The sequence below is a fragment of the Anarrhichthys ocellatus genome, unplaced genomic scaffold (assembly GCF_004355925.1).
Source record: "Anarrhichthys ocellatus isolate YVR2014 unplaced genomic scaffold, GSC_Weel_1.0 scaffold44, whole genome shotgun sequence".
In the NCBI taxonomy this organism is placed as follows: domain Eukaryota; kingdom Metazoa; phylum Chordata; class Actinopteri; order Perciformes; family Anarhichadidae; genus Anarrhichthys; species Anarrhichthys ocellatus.
In genome coordinates, this window is record NW_022280074.1 from 2,860,564 (window position 1) to 2,883,170 (window position 22,607).

Sequence of the window (22,607 nt, forward strand, 5' to 3'; positions counted from 1 at the left end):
CGACCAATCACACACCCTAAACGTCCCTAAATGCCATGGAAACGGAATGGCTACTTAAGGCCATTCAGAACTTCTGATCTTCACTCTGCACTTGGACTTGAACACGAGCGGAACACTTCTTGAGCGGAACACCTCTTGAGCTGAACACCTCTTGGACATCCATACCGTGGAGAGCCGACTCTTTGAGTTTTTAAACTTCTGGAGAAAAGCTACTTGATACGAATCTTTTGGAGAACTAAACTACTGGATCACTACTATCGTGGACAACAGGAGAGCCGGGAAAAGACCCTCGGTCGCCTGCCGTTCCAGGAGGAGCGCCTGCCGAGGAGAGCACCTGCCGAGGAGGAGCACCTGCCGAGGAGGAGCACCTGCCGAGGAGAGCACCTGCTGAGGAGATCGGGCTGTGACTTGGACGATAAGCGTGCAGGTAAGACAACTTTTAGATTTATTTTAGGATTTTTCAGTTTGATACATCCCCTTAAATCCTTAAAAGTGTTCTCAGTTTAGAAATCAGTGAAACCTTTTGAGTTTAAAGGTGAACAGTTCACACTACGTATATTATCAGGCCTGTTGGGGAAAAAAGAAACACCGGCCGGCGTTAACGAAACACCGGCCGGCGTTAAAACAAGCTGTGCTGGAAGCAGAGCTGTGCAATGAAAAAATAAGATAAAGGGAAAAAAAAATTAAATGATAAAATAGCTATAACTTTGTGATTCTGTTTACAACCACTGGTAAAATGATTATTTGAGTGGCAGAATGTCTTAAATGTGGCAGGATGTCTGTGGAATATGTTCACAATGTGGTTTGAAGGCATGGAATCTTCCTATTTCAAAATAGAACTTTTTCATAAAATGCTAAATATAGGCTTAAGTTGTGCACGTGGGTTTGTTTTGATTGTTGAAACTTGAGTTATTGTAGAAAAAACATCTGCTCCTTTTACTTTATAATATTACATCAACTATTTATTTGACATTGAGATGCGCTTTGCTCGTTGTTGTGGTATTTTGTTTACGAGGGACAAGCGAGCGATCTGTTAAGCAACTGTACGAGACTGCATGTGCGCGTGCACCATCTTCTCCACGCGCTGTGATATGCAACTCATAAACTGGGAGAATAATGAGTTATAAACTAAAGAGGGTACTGTGGTCATGTTGGATTAATGTAGCCATGTTTCACTGTGCGTCATGACGCACGTAGCTCAATGCATATCAAACACGTTCACGGTGTTTACTGCTAACCATTGATCGTTTTGTCCACACAAACATTGAAGTCCTTACAATTGTTTGGTGTAGAATAACTAACTAATGTTAGTTATTGTAACGAACTAGTTATTATAACGAACGAATGTTCGAACTAACAGAGGCAGAGCTGCACTATGTTTGATATTATTGTTAAAATAGTAAAAGGCACAGCCTCTTGTGTGTTGGTGACACGTGTCATTTTTTCTAATTTAATCTTTGATTATTCTTCAATGTAATCCAGAAATATTTCATGTTATGAGAAATCCTTACAGTTTTAATTTTTCCCTCTCAGCTGGTGTGAACTACATCATGGAACGTCCTGCACAGGAGGGCTACAGGATCCTCCCGTACTCCTCTGACGACGGAGCAGGTGAAGTATGTGTTGAATATGTTTATTATGTAAACGGTGAGTATGAGGTCAGGCTTGACGTTTTGGTCCCAGCTAAGGAGGAGGAAGTGGACGTGGAGGAAGACGTCGAGGACGTGGAGGAAGACGTCGAGGACGAGGAGGAAGACGTCGAGGACGAGGAGGAAGACGTCGAGGACGAGGAGGAAGACGTCGAGGATGTGGAGGAAGACGTCGAGGACGTGGAGGAAGACGTGGAGGAAGACGTCGAGGACGAGGAGGAAGACGTCGAGGACGAGGAGGAAGACGTCGAGGACGAGGAGGAAGACGTCGGGTCCGACTGGGAGGCCTTAGATACCGGATACGACTCCATGTTCGAGGATACAGAGGACGAAGAAGAGGAAGAAGAGGGGGAAGAAGAAGAAGAAGAGGAGGAAGAAGAAGATGATGAAGATGACCCTCTCACCCAGAGGTTACCACCTAGGAGTTTCTGGGAGGGGTTCTACCGCGTGCCGACTCCTCCTCCCTTTCCCGCTGGCCATCCGCTCTCCCTCCCTTTTGGTGTGGAACGTCCTGAAGAGGCTCCGCCCCTGGTCCCCCAGAGGTCAGAAGAGTCCACCAAGAGGAGCAGGGAAGAGGACCGCACGGAGCAGGTAAGTGTGAAGAGGCAGAGGACCGGTGAGGACGACCACGAGGACACAGCGCTCTCCACTTCAGGCCTCTGATCCTCCAAGAGGAGGACCAGAGGAGAGGACTACAGATGGTCTCCACCCTCCACTTCAGGCCTCAGCTTCCCCACACACACACAGAGGATACTGGCAGTCGGCTGAAGACAGCGACTCGGACTGGTATAGGACTGATAAAGCACCAGACAGCCTTCCCTCGCGTCTGGCGGGGTTGACGATAGGTAGCATCCTACAGCAGAGCTTTTAAATATCGCTTCTTTATACATCAAGATTGCGCTGCGGACGGTTGCCTCGACGTGTTGGTGCGCATTGTTTTTGTTTTTGTCGTTAATTCAGTTTTATGCTGCGATACCCAGAGCTCTTTCACCAGAGATGAGCTCATAAACCTCAGGGGACGTACTTCCAACTTTTCAGTTAACTTCTGTGGAATTCCTGGACATTCTCGTCTAAGGTGTTCTCACCGTAACTCATGCAGTGAAGCGCCGTAGGAGAGGCCAACGGGCTGGCGCGCTCGTGCGTCTTCGCACACGTGGATTTCGCACACCGCTGCCGGGCATATTTCTCTCCAACGTCCGCTCACTGAGCAACAAACTGGACGAACTTCAGCTACTGGTGGGGAAAGACAGATACTTCTTCATCCTCCGTTTTGTGCTTCACTGAGATCTGGCTCTGTGGAACGATACCGGACTCTGTGCGCCAGCTGACTGGCTTCCAGCTGTTCAGAGCGGATCGCGACACATATCGAAGGGTGGAGGAATCTGTTTCTACTCCAACAGTGGCTGGTGTAAAGATGTGACAGTGGTTCTGCAGCACTGTTCTCCTGATCTGGAATCTTTTACTCCTTTTACTCCCCCCGTGAGTTCACTTCATTCATACTGGTCGGTGTTTACATTCCACCGCAGGGCAACGTGCAGGAAGCACAGCGCGCGCTCGACGACCAGATACTGTGTGTGGAGTGGACCAACCCGGACTCTTTAGTTATTGTCCTTGGTGACTTTAACAAAGGAAACCTCAGCCACAAACTCCCCAAATACAGTCTATTAAATGCCCTACCAGAGAGGAGAACATTCTGGACCACTGTTACACCACAATCAGCGGGGCCTATCACCCCGTCCCTCGTGCTGCACTGGGGCACTCTGACCACGTCACGGTCCATCTGACTCCTGCATACAGGCAGAAATTAAAGCCCTGTAAACCTGTGGTAAGGAAATTCAAGCAGTGGACCAGTTAAGCTATGGAGGATCTTCGGGCGTGACCCCCTTCCCCAGTGACGACTCTCTCTATTCTGGAGAATCATCCCCGTCCCCAAAAAACCAAGGATCACAGGACTTAATGACTTCAGGCCCGTCGCCCTGACCTCTGTGGTTATGAAGTCTTTTGAGCGTCTTGTCCTGTCCCACCTTAAAACCCTCACCGACCCACTCCTGGACCCCCTGCAGTTTGCCTACAGAGCCAACAGGTCTGGTCAGGTCTGACCATCTGGTGACCTGGTGCGGTCTGAACAACTTAGAGCTCAACGCTCTAAAGACAGTGGAGATGGTTGTGGATTTCTGGAAGAATGCAGCCCCACCAGCCCCTATCACCCTGTGTGACTCCCCCGTCGACGCTGTGGAGTCCTTCCGATTCCTGGGCTCCATCATAACCCAGGACCTCAAGTGGGAGCTTAACATCAGCTCCATCACCAAGAAGGCTCAGCAGAGGATGTACTTCCTGAGGCAGCTGAAGAAATTTCAACCTGCCAAAGACAATGATGGTGCACTTCTACACTGCCATCATTGAGTCCATCCTCTGCTCCTCCATCACCGTCTGGTACGCTGCAGCCAAGGACAAGGGCAGGTTGCAGCGCGTCATTCGCTCTGCCGAGAGGGTGATTGGCTACAATCTGCCGTCCCTCCAGGACTTGTTCGCTTCAAGGACCCTGAAGCGAGCAAGAAAGATTGTAGCCGGCCCCTCTCATCATCATCATCATTTCCCTTTTATGCCTCTTGGCATGTAGGGCAGCAACAAAAGTCTTCCACTCCTGTCTGTCCTGGGCGAGTCGCTGGATGGTGCCCCATGAGTGGTTTAGGCTTCTCCACAGTTCTTCTCCATGTGTTTCTTGGTCGGCCTCTTTTTCTTTTCCCTTCTGGTGTCCAATGTAAGGCTGTTCTTGTAATATCAGCAAGATCTTTTCTGAACACATGTCCTATCCATCCCCATCTTCTTCTCATTAGGACGGTCACCATGCATTTTTGTTGGCATTTGTCATACAGTTCTTTATTTGAAATGGTGTTTGGCCAGAAAATGTGCAGTATTCGTCTTAAACTCTTGGTGTGGAAGGTTGATAGTCTGTTGAGGTCTTCTTGTGCCGGCCCCTCTCACCCTGGACAAAAACTGTTCGTGCCCTTTCCATCTGGCAGGAGGCTGCAGTCCATCAGGACCAAGACCTCACGACACATGAACAGGTTCTTCCCATCCGCAGTCGGGTTCATCAACAACACTTCTACACTACACTTACATCTCACTTGTTTATAGTCCTGTTATCTGTTCATTTGTGCACTTTATTTTATATTTCACTTTATTTTATATTTTTCTGTAAATCTTAATATGTTTCTACTCTGCACTGTGTTGATTGTATGCACCTCCCCTCATGTCAAATTCCTTGTATGTTCAACATACCATGGCAATAAATGGTTCTGATTCTGACTCCGACTCTGATTTATGGATTTTCCCTTTGAGTAATAATTGATGCTAGCTGCAGAAACCAGAGTAAGTATCAGTGAATGGTTGTTTTTCTGTTGTGTATTTTTCTTTATAAATTCTAGGTGTCTTTACCAGACAAAGGTAAACTAATAATTACTAATGTTAAGAAAAAGTCTCCAAGTCTCTTTTACTCAGGTATCGATGGCTGTAACACAGGAAGCAACATCCAGGATCTCCCAGACAACAGAGAGGATGTGTTCATTCTGGACCAGATGAGAAGGATGGAGGACTACAGGACCAGATGAAGAGTGGCAGTCTCCTTTCTTTCAGTGGGCTGAGTAAGTAATCCCTCACTAAGACTACAGAAGTATCAGTAATAAGATTCCATCATTGGAGGCCAGATTCAACACAACAATGTAAAGGTCGTATAGTTGAGTTTAAAGTATTCATCTTTTGTGTTTGTGTCTCACAGGGCAGGACTCCTCTGTGCTTTTGGCTCACTCGTGGGACAGCTGAGAGTGGACGTCATCTAACCCATCATCCCAGGAAGACCCAGACCCACCACAGACCACTGAACCACTCTCAGCACCCCAGAGAGTCAGAGACCCAGTGAGTACGGTGACGTCCTCCCCCGACACCACCCGCTCCACCCACCAGCCGAGAGGACGAGGAGCGTCCCGTCCCCACCGGCACAGAAGACGTAGTTTGTCTCCGTCTGCTTCTTCTGTGCTGGTGGGTTTGAGAACACAGCATGTTCATGTAAGCTGTATGTACTGTATGTATACTGTTTATTTACAGAGTAGCACAATAAAAATCAATGTATGACAAACTTTCTAAATATGTCATTTTATTCGAAACAATATCAAAATATTTCTGATAATCTGACTATGTATGACAATTAATATACAATAAATATTGTGCCAATTATAATTTAATATCTTTTTGATTTTCATTTGACTCAAAGGCATTACTGTTAATTATCGATAATCATAATATTACGTTGATATAAATAAAATGGGGAAAGCTTTAGATTACGGCCCCAAGGTGCAGCAAAATTCTTCCCAATTTAATTCAAACTAAATCATAAATAATTGAAATCTTTACTGATTGTTAACCAGTACAGAACGTAATGATACATACATGTAGGTGCAAGGGAACAAGATGTGACGTTAATTAATTATTCATTAATTATTATCATTATTATCATTTTTTTATAACACTGCTGTAGTTTATTTCAAAATGATCATATAGAACTTACCAACAGTGGAGAGGCACAGATGATAACAAAATAAGGAACTACATAGAAAATAACTTCAAGGTACATTTGTGTTTTTACTTTGCAACAAACCAAAGTAGAGGTAGAAGAGTACTGTCAGGTATACTGTTGGCCTAAATAGGTCATTGAAAAATTTGAGTCATTGCACAATATCAAAATGAAATTATGATATGACGAGGTCATCTTGTCATATCACAGTTACTGATAGGTCTGTCGTTCAAATGTTTAAGCAGCCAAAAGAACACATTCCCCATTGCTCAAATTCTGAGAGAGCTCAGTGACAAAATTGATAACCTGCAAGTTCAACGTCAATCGTTCTGCTGTCCTCGATGGAGCAATAACGGGGTTTCAGATGGCTCTCCTAGGACCCAAATAAAAAGATGTCCATAACATTTTCAGTCGAATTAAATATTCCTAATGAGGTTGTGGTGACGAGTCTTCAATGGGTTCCAATGAAATGATCTGCTCGTGTATTTCTTTTCTTCAATGTGCTTTGGCCTCTGGGTGTGCACCAGGTCAATGACTGGATCAATCAACCCATCAATCAATTATCTTAACTACGTAATCCCTTGTAATGTCATTTGTCAGGGCTTATCATAAATTCAGGAGGAAGAGCAAAGGGAAGTCAAAGGAACACTGTTGTGCTATCAGGAACACAAATCAATCAAAGCATAGTTGTCAATATCTAAATGCCAATAACAGCATGTGTTGAGGCAATGACAAAGACTAAACTGCAAACAATGGAGAGATGATCAATATGTGGAATTGGAATCTATTGCTGAAGCAGTGGTTGTGTCAAAGACTTATTGAGATATTTGGATCTGACTCCTTTGACGTTAGACCCACAGGACCACAGAACAATCTGTCCAGTCAGTGTTTTCTCCTCAGAATTAAATATGGCATCTCAGACATCACCAGTTGTTTGCGTGCTGCAAAATGCGACCAGACGCAGTACATCCTGGTATTTGTGGCAAACTGCATTTGATATACTATGTATGAGGACATACTAGATATTTTTCTGGCATATTATTAGAATGGAGGTATGGTTATTGGAACACACATACATACACCTTCACTAAACCACTGAACTGATCAGTGTTTAGTAAAAGAATGCAACACAAATGAACTTTTATGTTGGTGGTTTGGGAGTTGACCAACAAATCCACTAAAAGAGGAGATGTTGGTTTCCACAACTCTGCACTACTACATGCATGTGAGATAAAAAAAAACAAGAAATAAGTGTGCAACAAAGTAAAGCACATGATGTGACAAAATGCTGTGTGATTAATTACAGCGAGCATAACATCTTTATGATCTACAATAGTAGCCAGTTTGGCTCTGTGTTCAATAGATCTGTTCTGTTATGAGACACTTTGCCCAACAACACATGTACCCATTTGAAAACATGACAACAATTGTACTGTATGACTGAGAATCACACATTTTTATTACACCTTCAAATTGAACAATACCGCACCTGCTACCATGCCAATGTCATGAGAAATGGTGATTTCCTGGCTGCAGGTGATACAACATGGCGCTTACTGGTGCATGCTGCTCTCTGGTGGACTAGTACATACTGTATAACCACTTTACTCAAGAAAGGTAATTTCATGGGAGTTCTTTAATTGTTATTCAATCTAAGTCACACACAATTTAACTAGTAATTATGAACTGTTGTTGAGAGGCAAGTAAAGGTTTTGAGTTTCAGGTGATATGTCTCAGCTTCAGGGCTGGTGTTAACATTGAAAATGGGGTCAAGGAGAGTGATATTTTCTTAAAGACATTGATAAACCTACGCTCCGTCTCTTTCTGGGCAGGCTGAAATGGGGAAAACACACTGCAATGAAGTAGAAGATGTAGGTCTAAGAGTATTGTTGTAAGTTTATCCTAAAACAGGCAAAAGCCGGAGCTGGTTTCATTGATAAAAACCTCCATATTTCGTGGCTTTTAGTGATACATAAATTCCACTCCCCATTTAAAATTTCTGTCCAGGCTCAATAGAAGATATGATGAGAGTTCTGAGAGATGCCAGGTGATTGGTTGATGACCTTGATTGCTGATTGACAGCACCTGTGAGGAGGCTGTGTGTTGAGTCTTGTGGTGTATAAAACAGCATCTCGACTGTTGCTCGAGACTAACCTGCTCTCTTATTCAACACAGCAGCTATCTGTAAAGTTGCAGCTGACATCTGTATCCAGAATGGGTGAGTTATCACCTATCTTGTATTTGCTGAGGCATTTACAGTGTATACATACAGTATATAGTACACACATATATATATTTCATTCATGGCACAAACACATTTTTGATTTAATTTATTAAGGTGACAATTTCTATATTATACATCTTTCATGTACATCAGCAATTAAACAGGAAAAAGAAAATATAGCGTTGCCATAAACCTCTTAAACCAGGGGTGTCAAACATACGGCCCGCAGGCCAGATCCGGCCCGCCACGTCATTTTATGTGGCCCGCGAATCCGCCAGATAAAAAAAAAAATAATTAAAGTTAGATTTGATAATAAAAATATCCCCATAGTCGAAATTAGGAGATAGAAAGTCATAATTATGAGATACTTAAACAGCCATAGAAGCAGCTCTTTGGCTGGTTACTGTACACTTGACATGAAATGTATTGTGAGTACATTGAAGATACTTTAAACGTGGCTTTAAAACATGAAATACTTCACGTGGGATTGTGCAAACGCACCCTTGAAAGGATTTTAAGCATTGAACAAAGTTATTGTAATAACTTGTGTTTGATATTTGTCTTTGTTATTTTCTTTAACAGTTTGATCTTTGATAGAGTAATGTGGGTTTCTTAACCCTAAATTAAAAGGATTTCAGTTATAATAACAGAAATGTGCTTTAAATATATTTTTACATTTATATAACTGCATGTACAATATTTTAACACTTTAATAAACAATAATCAAATGCAGAGAGTTATTTACCAATATGTTAGGAGTAGTTACAGTTATACAGTCTTACAGTTACAACCGGCCCTTTGAGGGCGACCCTGATGCTGATGTGGCCCAGAGTGAAAATGAGTTTGACACCCCTGTCTTAAACCTTTTAGAAAAGAAAAATTTGTTATTGACACCATTTACAAGTTGTTTTCATATACAGGTGAGTGACAGTGGTTTAGTTGCACATGGAGAATTCTGGGAAACAACATAAAAGCAGTGAATTATGATATTCACACATTTGCCAACTTCTATATCCCTGGGATTTTAATTTGTGATCGACCCAGAACAAGATTAAAACAATACAATTAGCCATCGAAAAAGGCCGTGTGTCATCAGCTCAAGTCTTTTAGCTTTTCCACGCCGGTGCAGTTTCTTCAAAAGAACTTATCAAACTCCTCTTGGTCTTACTTCTCCACAGCGGGGCCAAGAAGGACTGACCAGGAGTATCAATGTGACCATAAAGCCCACATGGGCAATAATCTCTTGTGAGCATCAAGTTGGTAAAAAGGATACCCGCTGCCTGAAGGAGGAAATAAGGCAACCTGAGGGCTAATGACAAACATCTCAACACACATGTGGAAAACAAAGAGCCGAGAGTTAGGAACAACCAGGACTGGATACCCCACATGCTGAAGAAGAGAGAGTGGAGGGATATCTTTTTAAAGTGCTGTGCTTTGTCAGGTCAACAACTCCTGCATGTTCCTCAGTAACCACACCTGTCTTTCAGTGTGTAATTATCTAATTTAAAAGGATACTTTAAAATGAGCAACCATCCACCATTTTATCAGCTCTCAATCAGATCTTTCTACAACACAAACTAAATGTACAGCACAGTATGTGCAGAGGTCTCTTTCCCATAACTCATCATGCATCCCATAAATGATAATCCATACCTCGAGCTCTTTGGCATCAAAGTACTGCAGGTACTGCTGAGGGAGGACCTCGTTGAAGCCTTCAAAGAAAGCCTGCGTCTGCTCCTCCACTCCTCTGGACATCCTCCACTCTGCTACCAGCCTGCAGGGGGAGACGGAGGCAAATAGTCACATGTTACACTCCACCTCATCAAACACAAAACGTTACAAATACAGCAACACTACGTGCTACATTATAGCCTGAGGTTTCACAGAGTAAAAACAACCTGACATGTAATCTAATGCATGAATTATTGTGTGCTGAATTAAAACGACTGAATCATATCAACAATCCACCTGATGTACTCCTCCTTGTTGTCCTCGGTGACCTGGAGGTCTCCTCCTCCTGCTTTCAGCTCATTTTCATTGATTAGAACATTCTAGACTTCTTCAATATATACAAAAACCACACATAAAACATGTTTTATGCCAAAGTACCAACAACTAATACCTCTGTGACTCAAGCAAAAATAAATAAAGAAATTAAATAAAAATGGAAAACTTGAGTGAGGTAGCCATGCTCTCGACCTCTCTAAAGATCCTACACCAACGCCACAAAGTTCCGTCTTTGCAAGAAGAACAGACTGGAATTTTAAGAAACATGTCAAATGTTTTCTCTTTTGAGGAAAACGAAAAGTTAAGGCAGAGGAAAGACCGGAGTCTCTTATCAAGCTGAGGCAGAGTGTAAGCTGCTCTCAGTACGACAAGGGTTTTATTGTTATCATCATCATTATTATTAATATTAGTAGTAGTCATGGTGGTATATTATGCTAGTGTAAGTATAAGCTCCATTTGTGTCAAAGTCTGAATGAAAAATATGGTTCACTGACCCGTCCTGTTCCTTTTCTTCAGGTGAGATTAATAACATAATCACAGTGATGTTTTGAGAAGAAATAAGTTAACATTTTGTAATTGTGGTTGTTGAGCAGTCAGTAGTATGTAAAATATGTTGGATGAAATACATGTTTAATCATTTAATGCATTTAAAAAGACAATTCTAATATTATTCATTTTTATCTTGTGCGACAGTGAAAATGCCAGGTCACGTCCACATCTGTTTTATAGAAAATGATCTTCACTCATATAAAATGACAAACCAAATAGTTAATGTAGTGGATCCTCTTTATTTGTGTGTCCGTGTAAACGTATGACGCAGTGTAAACCCATGACTTTTCAAGCGTGTGTGTGTGCCATATATATATATATATATATATATATATATATATATAAGCTCCACATGTGATAACATTCTCCCATTTCTCTTAGTGGAAATATTTATGCTATGTCCTCATTTGAGCATGCAGTTCAAACAGACAGGGTCCGGTGTTCTTTCCCCTTTTTCCAAACGCAGTCAGCCTCCGGGGGGCCTTCCCAGACAAGACGAAGCATTGTGAGTGCTGCCCGCCCCTCCCCTCTTCCCTGCCCCAATATGCATGTGTTTATATCAAGGCCTGATATCCATTTTCCATCGCATACTCCTGTAGCTCGGAGTTATTTATTTATAGCAAACAGGGAACAGTTTGCTAAGATCCATCACAGGTGTCCCGTCGCCCACCGAGAGGATGTGCGGTCTGATGATGGTCGAAGAGAAGAAGATGAAAAAGAATCAATGTGGTTTGGCAGCAGTCTGCGCTCAGGAGCATGGGCGCTAACTTCCACGACTACTAAAAAGTATTGCATGAGAGTAGGATTGTTACTTTCTGATGTAAATATTTCTAGTCATTCAACACCAAAATGATTGTGTTTATATTAATTTGATCATTGTGTGACCTCATGCCAAGTTTTCTCAGAGTTTGAGAAACTGTTACTCATATACTCCTGCAAACATTGTAAGATTTGCTAAATGTTTTAATATAGGGTACACACTACACGAGAATCAGGCTGTTTCGGGGCCTGATCCCCCCCCCCCCGTTCAGCAAAGCCACAATCTTTTGAAGTTTCTAAAGATTACCTTGCCAGACTTTCCTGTAGTGTGAGGTATGTTTAGAGTGTTTTTTTTACATCCCCTGATCTGCTCGGAGGTCCATCAAGAACGCACCAATTTTAAATCCCGAGTATTAAACATGTTCAATATTTACGGTTGAATTAAATACTATTTGAATGTGGGCCACCTGCTACGAAGAAATAATAATTTCATCTACTACCGGGTCATTTGTATGTATGTATGTATGTATGTATGTATGTATGTATGTATGTATGTATATATACACTGCATACATATACATAAAAAACAACAATTTCATGTTTAGCCCGGACTTTAAATCATTGTGAGGAGGAAAAGGAAGTACGTTTAGGCAGTGGTGGGCCGTCAGGGCCATCAAAGCCTTCTCTGCTGGTCTAAACAGAATCACAAAGTTATAGCTATTTTATAATTTAATAATTTTTCATAAATACACTACATGTATTCTAATTATTTTTCCCATTAGCTTATTATCTCATTGCACAGCTACTGTCTTCCTCAGTTGCTCTGCTTCCACTGCAACTTGTTTTAAGCAGAGCTTTTATCCAATCAGATTTCACCTCTGTGTATCAAGGTAAGAAGAGAGGCCCGAGGCCTGCTAGGAAGCCTTTCCAGTTTAAGTAAATGGGAACGATATTGTTGATTGTCATAGTCTTCAACCAATCAGACTTTTAGTTTGACATGTTGGGCGTATTTGTTGACATGCCAGAGCTCTCTAGGTAGCCTACAAGTACGTCATCATTAACGTGCAGCTCAGCATTAACGTGCGCCGTGATTGGTCAGTGGGCTAGCGTGACTGTTGTGAAGCTGACGCAGCGAGCAGAAGTTGGTATTAGTAGTAAGAGTTCAAGTTGAAAGATATGTAAGAAGTTATGACATTGACATTTTTAGGGTTTTGCTTGGTGTAGATTCTTTTTTTTTACCTAGTTTTGTTTTTTTAACACTCTGAAGGAGGAGGAGAAATGGATTTCTCAAGAAGGACATTTCAAGAAAAGCTGGACATCAGCCCTGACCCAGCCAGGAAAAGGATTTGTGCACCACGTTCAGTCGAGCAACTATGAACGGTATTCCTGGCTGACAGCGTCGGAGAAGCGTTGCACATTTTATGGCTGGAGAGGAGTGTGCGGCAGCTCCGGGGGATGAACTTCAGAGACCCCTATGACAAATGTTGAATATTTATTTAAGTGCAATTTTTTTCTTTTAACCCTGAAAGTGTCTTAAATTGAGGCAGTAATCTCCCAAGATCAGAGCTCCGTCTGTCTTCTGGAGCTGCCGCTCGCTGTATTCCTGGCGAAGTAGCCTCCCGGTGGCGAGCAGTTTCTGCCTCATTGTTTATTGGATTAATGTAAATTCAAACTATAAAAAGCACACGAATGTGTACCTTGAAGAGCAAGTCGTTCGTCGAGGTACAAGATATCTTTGTGTCACAATTTGACAACATTCTGTTGATAATGTTATTTCATTTTTGAATGTTTTAAAATGTACTGGCCATATATTTTGCATTGCACCTTTAAGCTGCTAATATGGCAGATCAAATATTAGTTTATTTTGTCACCCTGAGGTAGTCTGTGGAGCTCTTGAACACAAATAAAAGCATTAAAACACATGTATCCTTGAGGCCTGCAATATGTGTTGAATGTATTTTCCTCCTCATACACCTGCTAGGCACCATTTTAAAGTGCTTAAAATCCTGCATCCTTTACACACTCATTCACAAATCGGGTAACAGCCTCACTCCCGGCCTTTGCTGGTCCATTGCCACGTTTGTTTGCACGACTGCTGGCAACCCTCTGGAAGCAATGGCCAGCCTCAGCGCCACACCCGGGTACCAGCTGCAGTCAAGACCAGTACTGTGGTCAATCAGGAGGACTGTATTTCAATAGCATAGGATGAGAGGAAACCCTGTCAAAACCTAACCCCATTTTATCTCAATACTTTGCACATTACTCAGCCACATTGCGCAACAGTAGAGAGGTAGAGAGACAACCATATGTTTCCAGCAGCAGGATGCATCTTCAAAGGTAGAATTTTGATTTCATATATGTCTGCAGTCTGCCCACAGTGAACAGAAACCAACTTTCAATCAAATGTTTTCAACACTGTGCCAAGTTTTGGAGTAATTAAATTCAGCTGCTCTCGTCTTTGTTGTGCAAGCGATGCATGGCTAGGGCAATAGATGTTGCATACATCCTGCAATGTTAACCATTGAGCTATGGTGCCAGGAAGAACAACAAGAGGAATATTCCTAGCAACTGATATCTTCATGAGCAGAGGATGTGACAAAGAGCACACAAGACGACACGTCAGCAAATCACAATCCCACATGGAATCGCATTACGAAATAACTGGTGGTCACCTTGCTGCTACCAGACCTGACCAGGCGGCAACCTCCGGCTCTGAAAAGTGAAGCCAAAGAGGAAGTGCCTTGAAGTTGCATTCTCTTTACTGGCCATCAGGGGGCGACTCCTCTGGTTGCAAAAAGAAGTCCAATTGTATAGAAGTCTGAGAAAATGACTCTACTACTCACATGATTTATTACCTCAGTAAACATTGTAAACATGAGTTTATGGTCTCAAGCGCTAGTTTCAAGTCTTCTTCAATACAGCATGATGTTCATTCAGTAAATGATGGTATAATTTAGAGTAAAATAGAGGGGGAATACAAATGGCTCCTCACAAAATTGACTGATCCTCATTTTTGTTGAAATCTGACTGGCTTAGTCATTTACATTGTGAACGTGACTAGCGCTTCAGCTTACCTAAGCTTGTCTGGCCGGACATGTTTTGGTTCAAAATGGGCAAAGAGGTGGATGGTTGGTGGAGCTGTGGCGGGAAGGGGAGACAGTTATGAGCTAGCGATCTGATAACGCACCCACCAGTCACTGAAACTCAAAAAGATGTATAAATTTAAGCCGTAATATAATTCAAACAGGTGAGTTATATAAAAATTTACTCCCCCCCCCCCACAGTCATCATGAAAGAGAAATTAGCTATAGGGACCAAAACCAGTTGTCTACCTGGCCGTAAACATGTTTATTTCTGCTGTAAAGTTGGACATTTTTACATGGGGGTCTATGGGGATTGACTCGCTTTTGGAGCCAGCCTCAAGTGGCCACTTGGGGTACTGCATCTTCCGCATTAGCTTCATTTCTCAGCACCAGAAGTTTCCGCTTGATACTACTCAAGATACTGTTGTGGAGACAAAAACCATATGCTGCCATGGTGAGCGGTGGTGTGTGCACAAGATAAATAGTATCATCTGTGGTCAGACAATAGATGTTTCCCTTTCTGTTGTGGACAACAGCCATCTTCGCGTCGACTCAGTGGAGAGACTTTCCAGTTCTGTGTCCCAATGGTGTCAGTTCAAAAGCATTTTGACCAAAGTGCTTTCAACAAAACAATGGACTTTTCTCTTGTCCGGGTGTGGCTGTGGGCCATGCCAAAGGCTCGCCCAGATGTTTGGAGAGCAAAGTCCACGTTGGACCTGGACAGAGGCTTGTTCTACATGTAGCTTACTGGATGAAAGCAACAAATTGTCCCAAAGGCCTCCCTCTGATCCACAGAACTTAATCTTTCCTTAATGCTGTGATTAGACCTCCTCCCTCCAGGTTTATGCTGAGAAACAGCCAAGTCCCTTTCCAATCATTTATGAAAGAGATGTTTATTTCATAGTCATAGAACACCAAAACATTTTGTTTCAGTTATTTACTTAATAATGAAGTCTGATTGGAGGCAATAGTTTGTAAGGATGTACCATTGTATTTATTTATGTGTTTTCATTTACCTTAAAGGTTTTCTATACAGCAATGTCCATTCCTCCTCAATTTCTAATGATGGCAGATCTGCCACAACCGCAACATTGTCATTTTTTTCTCAACCACAAAAGCAGAAAATGAACAATTACCACTTTAGTGTCTAACCATTACTCCATCGGCCTGGAATGTCATGTGTTGAAGAATCATCACATTTCACTATTTATAAGGCAGAGAGATGTACCATGTCACTCTTCTCCAAACCAGAAACAAAAACATTAGTGGAGCTTCTTTTGCAGATTTATTTTCCTTTTTCTCTGAACTATAATGAAAGCAACCGATGATGGTGCTGAGAGTGGAGGCAGGGGGGACAGAGAGCCAGGCAGCGAGAGGGGGGGATGGTAGCGACTTGCTTTGGAGGAAATCTGGAACCTATAAACTTGGGCAACTTCTATGACAAGAGGCAAACGTCACAACGGCTCGCTTTGGTTGGCTGTACGGAACACCTTTGTCTCCGCCTCGTCCCTTTGATCGGACCAATCGCTCATGATTTGTTCTTCCTGTTGTCTTAAGCTCAGCTGTCCACAAAGAGTCCTCTAGACCAATCGGTGGCTCAGATGGGTGGGCAGCTGAAACTTTCGTGGTTCCCTCCCTTTAAAAAGTCAGATTCAGGTTGCTGTTGTCTCACATGCAGCTACAGGAGCGGGACATGAGAGCAGTCTGGTTTGCCGATTCATTTCACACTCACAGAGACTGTCGAAGAGGATCATTGGCAGGTTTCCACATGTGTGGATGAAGAAGCACTGTGGCGATCCAAGGCTGAGTACCGATTACTCACCCGTTTTGCTTGGCATGTTCAGCTGTGACAAAGCATAACGCTGAGAACCGTTGGAGAAGAACAACAACACAGCAGAAGGCCTGGAGAAACACGCAACGCCACAGAAGGAGTTCCTGAAGACAAACAGAACAGAGGACAGCCTCGCGGGAGAAGCAGAGGGGGAGTGGAGAGATATATTGGGGGAAAGAGAGAATCACTGGAGATATTCAGAGAAGGAGTGAAGGATCCCATAAAGGAGAGAAGAGAAAAAAACGTGGCCAAGCATGAGAGAGGAGGAGCAGTCTAATGATGACCACCTTGAGGGAGGGGGGGTTTCCAGCGAGGAGAACACGGTAAGACCACCATCTAACGCCTGTCCTGTTGTCGTAGCCACGCCAGGGGTCACCGGGCGTAAACGGCAGACGGGCTCACACACGGAGGATCACGTTACGACAGTTACTCCCACCACATCGGCACACGACGGCAAGATCAAGCCAGTGGAAGACATCCAGATCTACACGCTGACTGGACCAAAAAGACTCAAAAAGAGTCCTCAACATCGGCCGCCTTCTTTGGGCCCATCCCTCTCTCCTGGCCCCGATGATCTCTCATCCCTCGAGGACCCACACGGCCAGCGGGTGATCGCCAACATCCGGGAGCGCCAGCGGACACAATCTCTAAACGACGCCTTTACGTCGTTGCGTAAAATAATCCCGACGCTCCCCTCCGACAAACTGAGCAAGATCCAGACCCTTAAATTGGCGTCGCGCTACATTGACTTTCTGTACCAGGTTCTGCAGAATGACGAGATGGACACTAAGGTGGCTGGATGTAACTACCTGGCCCACGAGAGACTGAGCTACGCCTTCTCTGTGTGGAGGATGGAGGGGGCCTGGTCGACCATGTCTGCTGGTCACTAGCCCTGCCTGAAAGCAAGGTTCGTCTTTTGACTGTTTGCCCGAAAACAGATGGTGAAGTCCACACTATAGGGAAATATTCTTACTTGACACAGAGGGTTGAAGAGAAATCTGAACTGTGTCTGCTCACCAGCGGACTATCTAGCACCTCAGTTTAGATAATCTGTTTGCGTCAAGGATGATGGAAAGACTATTTGACACTCAAGCATGATCATTTTGACGGAGCTGATTTTTAAGCCACTATCACTTCGTGAAGTGATTTCATCGTTGTCTAGCAACATAGCAGATGGATTCTAATAATTCTATTGTTTTGCTTGCCAAAAGCAGCTGTTACTACTCAAGGGAGCCAATGATAATGTTGAAGAAAAGAATCAAAACAGGGACATTCTGCTCAGTGTATGATTCCTAGCTCTTTTTTATTTTTAAGACGCCATCACTATCGTCATCTTCATAGATATGCATACTTTGAGCCACATTTAAACTTCATTTAATACTTATATTTAACTTTATTTCTGCCTCAGGCTAGCAAGTGTATGAAGTTGTGTGTAATATTTAAAGAGCAGCAACAAGAAAATGCAGAGAAAGAATTCGAGGAAAGTCAGGACTGGAAAGACAAAATTGGATGTTCCAAGAGAGATTGGACCTTTGACTTCTTCGTACCCTTTCAACCCCCACTTTGCCAAGACTGACATATCATGAATCCCTGGCCGGCCCTGAACACAAGCGACGGTGGAAAAAGTAGCCACGGGCAGCCGTCGTTCTGACTTAAGTTTCTCTTCGTTGTACCCAAACCAAGCCCCTTTGTTTCTTCTGGTGCCAAAAAAAACTCTCTTCTTGAAATTCTTTCCTCTCGTTCTGGCCCAAATTTGCTTGCGTTGCACGAAACTGTGATGCAGCTACAGCGAGCTGACGAGGAGGCGTAATGAAAATAAACTGCCTCGAAAAAGCCATGAATCATGTGTGTCACCATCAAAGGGGAGGCTGATGTGGCTCCCCGCTGGGCTCCCATAAACCACTGGAAGTGATGGAGGAGGTGAGAGCTGATTTATGCACACACACACACACACACACACACACACACACACACACACACACACACACACGCATGCATAGGTGAAGCCGTACACTTGAACCCAAGCAGAAAAAACAAGCACCTCCCCCACGTCTTGGGTTTGGAAAAAAAAGTCAACATCCAGAATTGTCAAATTATATAAATAAAAACTGTTTTGTATCATTACAACCCTGATTTTTGTCTTCACCTGCTAGGTTTAGCCTTTATTCCATGTAAACAAGCAAACTCCGAAGAGCTGGGAGTTGTAGTTTTGTTTGTATTCGATACATATCCATGACAAACCACTTCTTCCTTCATTGCCAGTATGCATGAAGCCCAGCAACCTATCATTAGACTGTCCCGGGGAGGCGGCTAATGTTTCCAGCTCCAGACTAATGAAGTCCTTTTTTTACTGAGCCCAGTCGGCAGAGTGTGGTCTCCGAGGACTACCCTTCACTGGCATGTCAGAAGACACTTGACATTCAAAAATAATTCAGTTTTGGACCAAAAGAGAAAAGTAGCCCATGTGCATGTTGTGCATAAAATGAGAGTGGCCGGCTTTAAGAATCGTGGGGGATGAATCTTTGAGTGCACATTTCTTACAGCATTCGACAATGTGACAGCTATTTATTGTGAACCCCCCCGTATACGTCAATACTGAACCTCAGGGTAACGCCCATGCATCACCTATGTATTATTACATTTAAATCAAGTTCTGATTTTGTATGTTGATTCCAGCATATTATGAATAAAAACATGCGACATTTATTTCAGCTATTTTTCCAATGATGTCTTCGTTGTTTGAAATTATTTTATTCATATGTCCAACATCCAATGATGAATATGACAGATGCGTCTCTTAAATGTCTATCAGCGGTTACAGCAGTAACGCGTCTGTCTTTTTTGTCTTTCCAGCTGCTGAGTAGAGTGACTGTGATCGTCCCTACAGTTCTGCTCCATTACTGCCGTTCTCATCACATGGACTTTGATGCAAATGGAATTTTAGGAGAAACGGACTGTTTGATAATATTCAAAAGGCATCTCGATGAGGATGCAGGCTCACATGGAGAAAGGGGACATTTTCTGGACCAACTAACCCAACAAAGAGCTTTTGCTTACTGAGAATACACAGAAATTGACAACACAGGTCAAGTTGGATCAGCTTTTGTGTTTCATGTTTTCCCCCCTGGATGTTATTCTAAGGGCACTTCTGTTATAGCTGTCACGGTAGAACACTTAACCTGCAGTTCAAGCAAGAATTCAATCTCGGACAGTGATTGGTACATTTGTCTTTTTTAAAACCAGTTTACAGGCTTCTTTCTTTTTTTTTTTTTAGGAGCATTTACTTGAAGTATATACATCGTGGTGCTTTACAAAGGAACTGCGACACTGATACAGTATGATGAAATATAACAAGCAGAAAAATCCCTGGAGAATTAGATGTAGTGATGCATACAGCACATGAGTCAATATATGTCTAATACAAATAAAACTGTCTTCAAACTATTCACGAGATTCTTGTTGTTTTAGTAAAAGCGGATGCTGATCAGTGCAAGGACTCATACTGGCACCACACCCTCGTTGTCTCCTGTCTCTCTTGTTAAACTGCCTCTCTTGTTTTCCCTTCTTTTCTCCTTCCCCGGCCTTTTTTGTTTTTGTTTTAATGAGGTCTGTGTGCCTTTGCCTGGTCAGTCAGGAACACTTAATTCCTCCAAAAAGAACACGTTAATGTGCAATTAAGGGCCTGGGAATATTTATAGCCTGTTTTGGGCCCAAATTCTGAGTTGTGGCTTGATCTTTGCAGTTACGCTACAGTGACCTGCAGGTTTACGGTTGCATATCCTGATGCTTTAGCAAGAGTTAGGTCATTAAAAGCTTTCACACAATGTTAACCCACAAGGACAGTGTTACAGTATGGGGATAGCGGCTTTGATCGGTGTTGGTAAATGATGAAAAGGAAATGCAAATTACGATGAATCAATGGATAGTCACACAGTTATGAGACCTCATACATGGGGAGAACAAAACTCTCTTCAGTTAGTTTGTCTGCTGGTATTTTTTAATCAACACTGTGAGACTGTTACACAAATTAGCACCAGTAATTGAGTCGAAGGTTCTTAAGCTGAGGCATATTTCAACATGATTTATTTTACTATTACTCTCAGTGCCTAGCTGTAACTTAACATCAATCTTTACTGGGGCTCTCGTCTTCCTCGAAAACACTACAGCGTGCTTTGAAAACTGCTTCGCCATTAAATGTAGTATTTTCTGTAAATTAGGCAAAATCATGCAAAACGCAACTAGTTGAAGGCTCTGCTCACACCCAGAGGTTTCCAGTCAATCTGATTAGCCTTATCCTTAGGCTGAAGTTGAGTGGAGTTGTGATGGAAATTGATTGAAATTGATAAAAAGGTAAAAAGGTGTGGATTGTCCCAAAATAACAGGTGCAACACAGTTAACAGGAGAGTGAGGTAGATGTCAAACAGTTACACAGTCCTGAGGAGAGGTCTAATCAAGCACAAGAAGTAGAAACACCTGTTTGGGTGGACCATGATGAGGCTTATTTAAAAAAAATGTAATCTTATTAAACTCCGTTCAAAAAGTCACTGGTAACCATGCCACGTTTTGTATCAGGTTTAGCATCACTGCTGTTGTATAGGGAAGTATAACAATAATAATATTCTGTGCTGAACTGTTGTTGTGTAGCTCAAAGTTTCAATGAAACAGTTCCTTGCCCGATATGTACACATATTGTTACAGCGCGTTCGAGGTTTTCTTTCTGCCTCTTTGCCAGCAGACCATTCATTCTGACTTCTGCTCATTGAGAAAGTTTCAGTTCACAGACCTGAGAGGTTTTCTTGCCCTGCGGATCCACTCATGTTTCCAGCAGCTGACTGCTCACTTAGACGTTTCCCAGCTGGGATCAATGCCACTGATTAAGGGCCGACACCCCAAGTGAAAAGGGTAAAAAAAAAAAGCCTTAACTAATAAACTAACTAATAAATATCACATATCAAACTATCCTAGTTGAATACTTAGATTGAGATAATATTGTTTTGGTACGTTTCGTGGTATGGATGAGAAATGTGTTTATGACATCAAAGCATTCACATGATTTGTGACTGATTGAAAAGTACCCAAATACTTATAGTCACAAAGAAATTAAATGTAAAATATATATATATAATATATATATATAAATGACTGAAGAAGTTTCTCCTGAAGCCATAGCCATTCACTCAAAACAAAAACATAAAGAAATGTGTGAACAAGATGGTTGTCTGACCCCTGCATTGGTGCTGTTACGGCTTAAAAAACATTTGGGTTGAATGAATGATGGCTGAGGTAAAGAATCAGTATTCGTTTGCTTTTCAGGCTTTATTTTTTAGGAGTTTCTCCGAACTCAGCCAGTCAGGGGCTACTTTTAACCTCAGGATGTTTTGTTAATAACCCACAATTTAAATGTCAGAAACTAGTAATTACAGTAACTACAATATGTGTGAATGTGGCATTAAAATGGGAGATATTTCTGGGCTGAAGCTCAATATTAAATTGACGCCTAAATGGTTTACCCCCAAATCAAAAATACATATTTTCCTCTTACCTGTATCAATCGGGATTATATTTGTGTTGGTTGCCTGGTGTCGGAGATATCGGCAGTAGAGCTGCAGCCTTCTCTCCAATATAATGGAACTAGACGGCACTCAGCTTGGCAAAGCGGCAAAAATGCATTTGCAACTGCTCACAACAAGGTATGTGGATTATCTTGAGTAACCGGGTCATGATTTCTGGTTTTTCAAATGTACCACAAGCCGAGTACCCCCAGTCCCAAAGGAACACAGGACTTTCAACCACAACAGTGTTCGAAACCTTTGTTCAGGTTGTTGAGTTATTGGGAAGTTGCGTTTCTGACGTTTTTCCGAAACCTAACAATGTGGTTTTATTGCCTAGACCTAACCTTTGTTTTGTTGCCTGGACCTAACCTTTGTTTTGTTGC

The 22,607-nt window shown here is 42.5% G+C and overlaps 1 protein-coding gene across 1 annotated transcript; it reads left to right on the top strand.

Moving 5' to 3' along the window:
• The first annotated feature begins 16,557 nt into the window (after window positions 1–16,557).
• On the top strand, window positions 16,558–19,605 carry LOC116395196 (twist-related protein 2-like). Its single transcript, XM_031868868.1, has 2 exons — window positions 16,558–18,592; window positions 19,526–19,605. Exon 1 carries the CDS (start codon window positions 16,927–16,929, stop codon window positions 17,560–17,562), a length of 636 nt encoding a protein of 211 aa, XP_031724728.1. The 5' UTR covers window positions 16,558–16,926; the 3' UTR covers window positions 17,563–18,592; window positions 19,526–19,605.
• The last annotated feature ends 3,002 nt before the right edge of the window (window positions 19,606–22,607 follow it).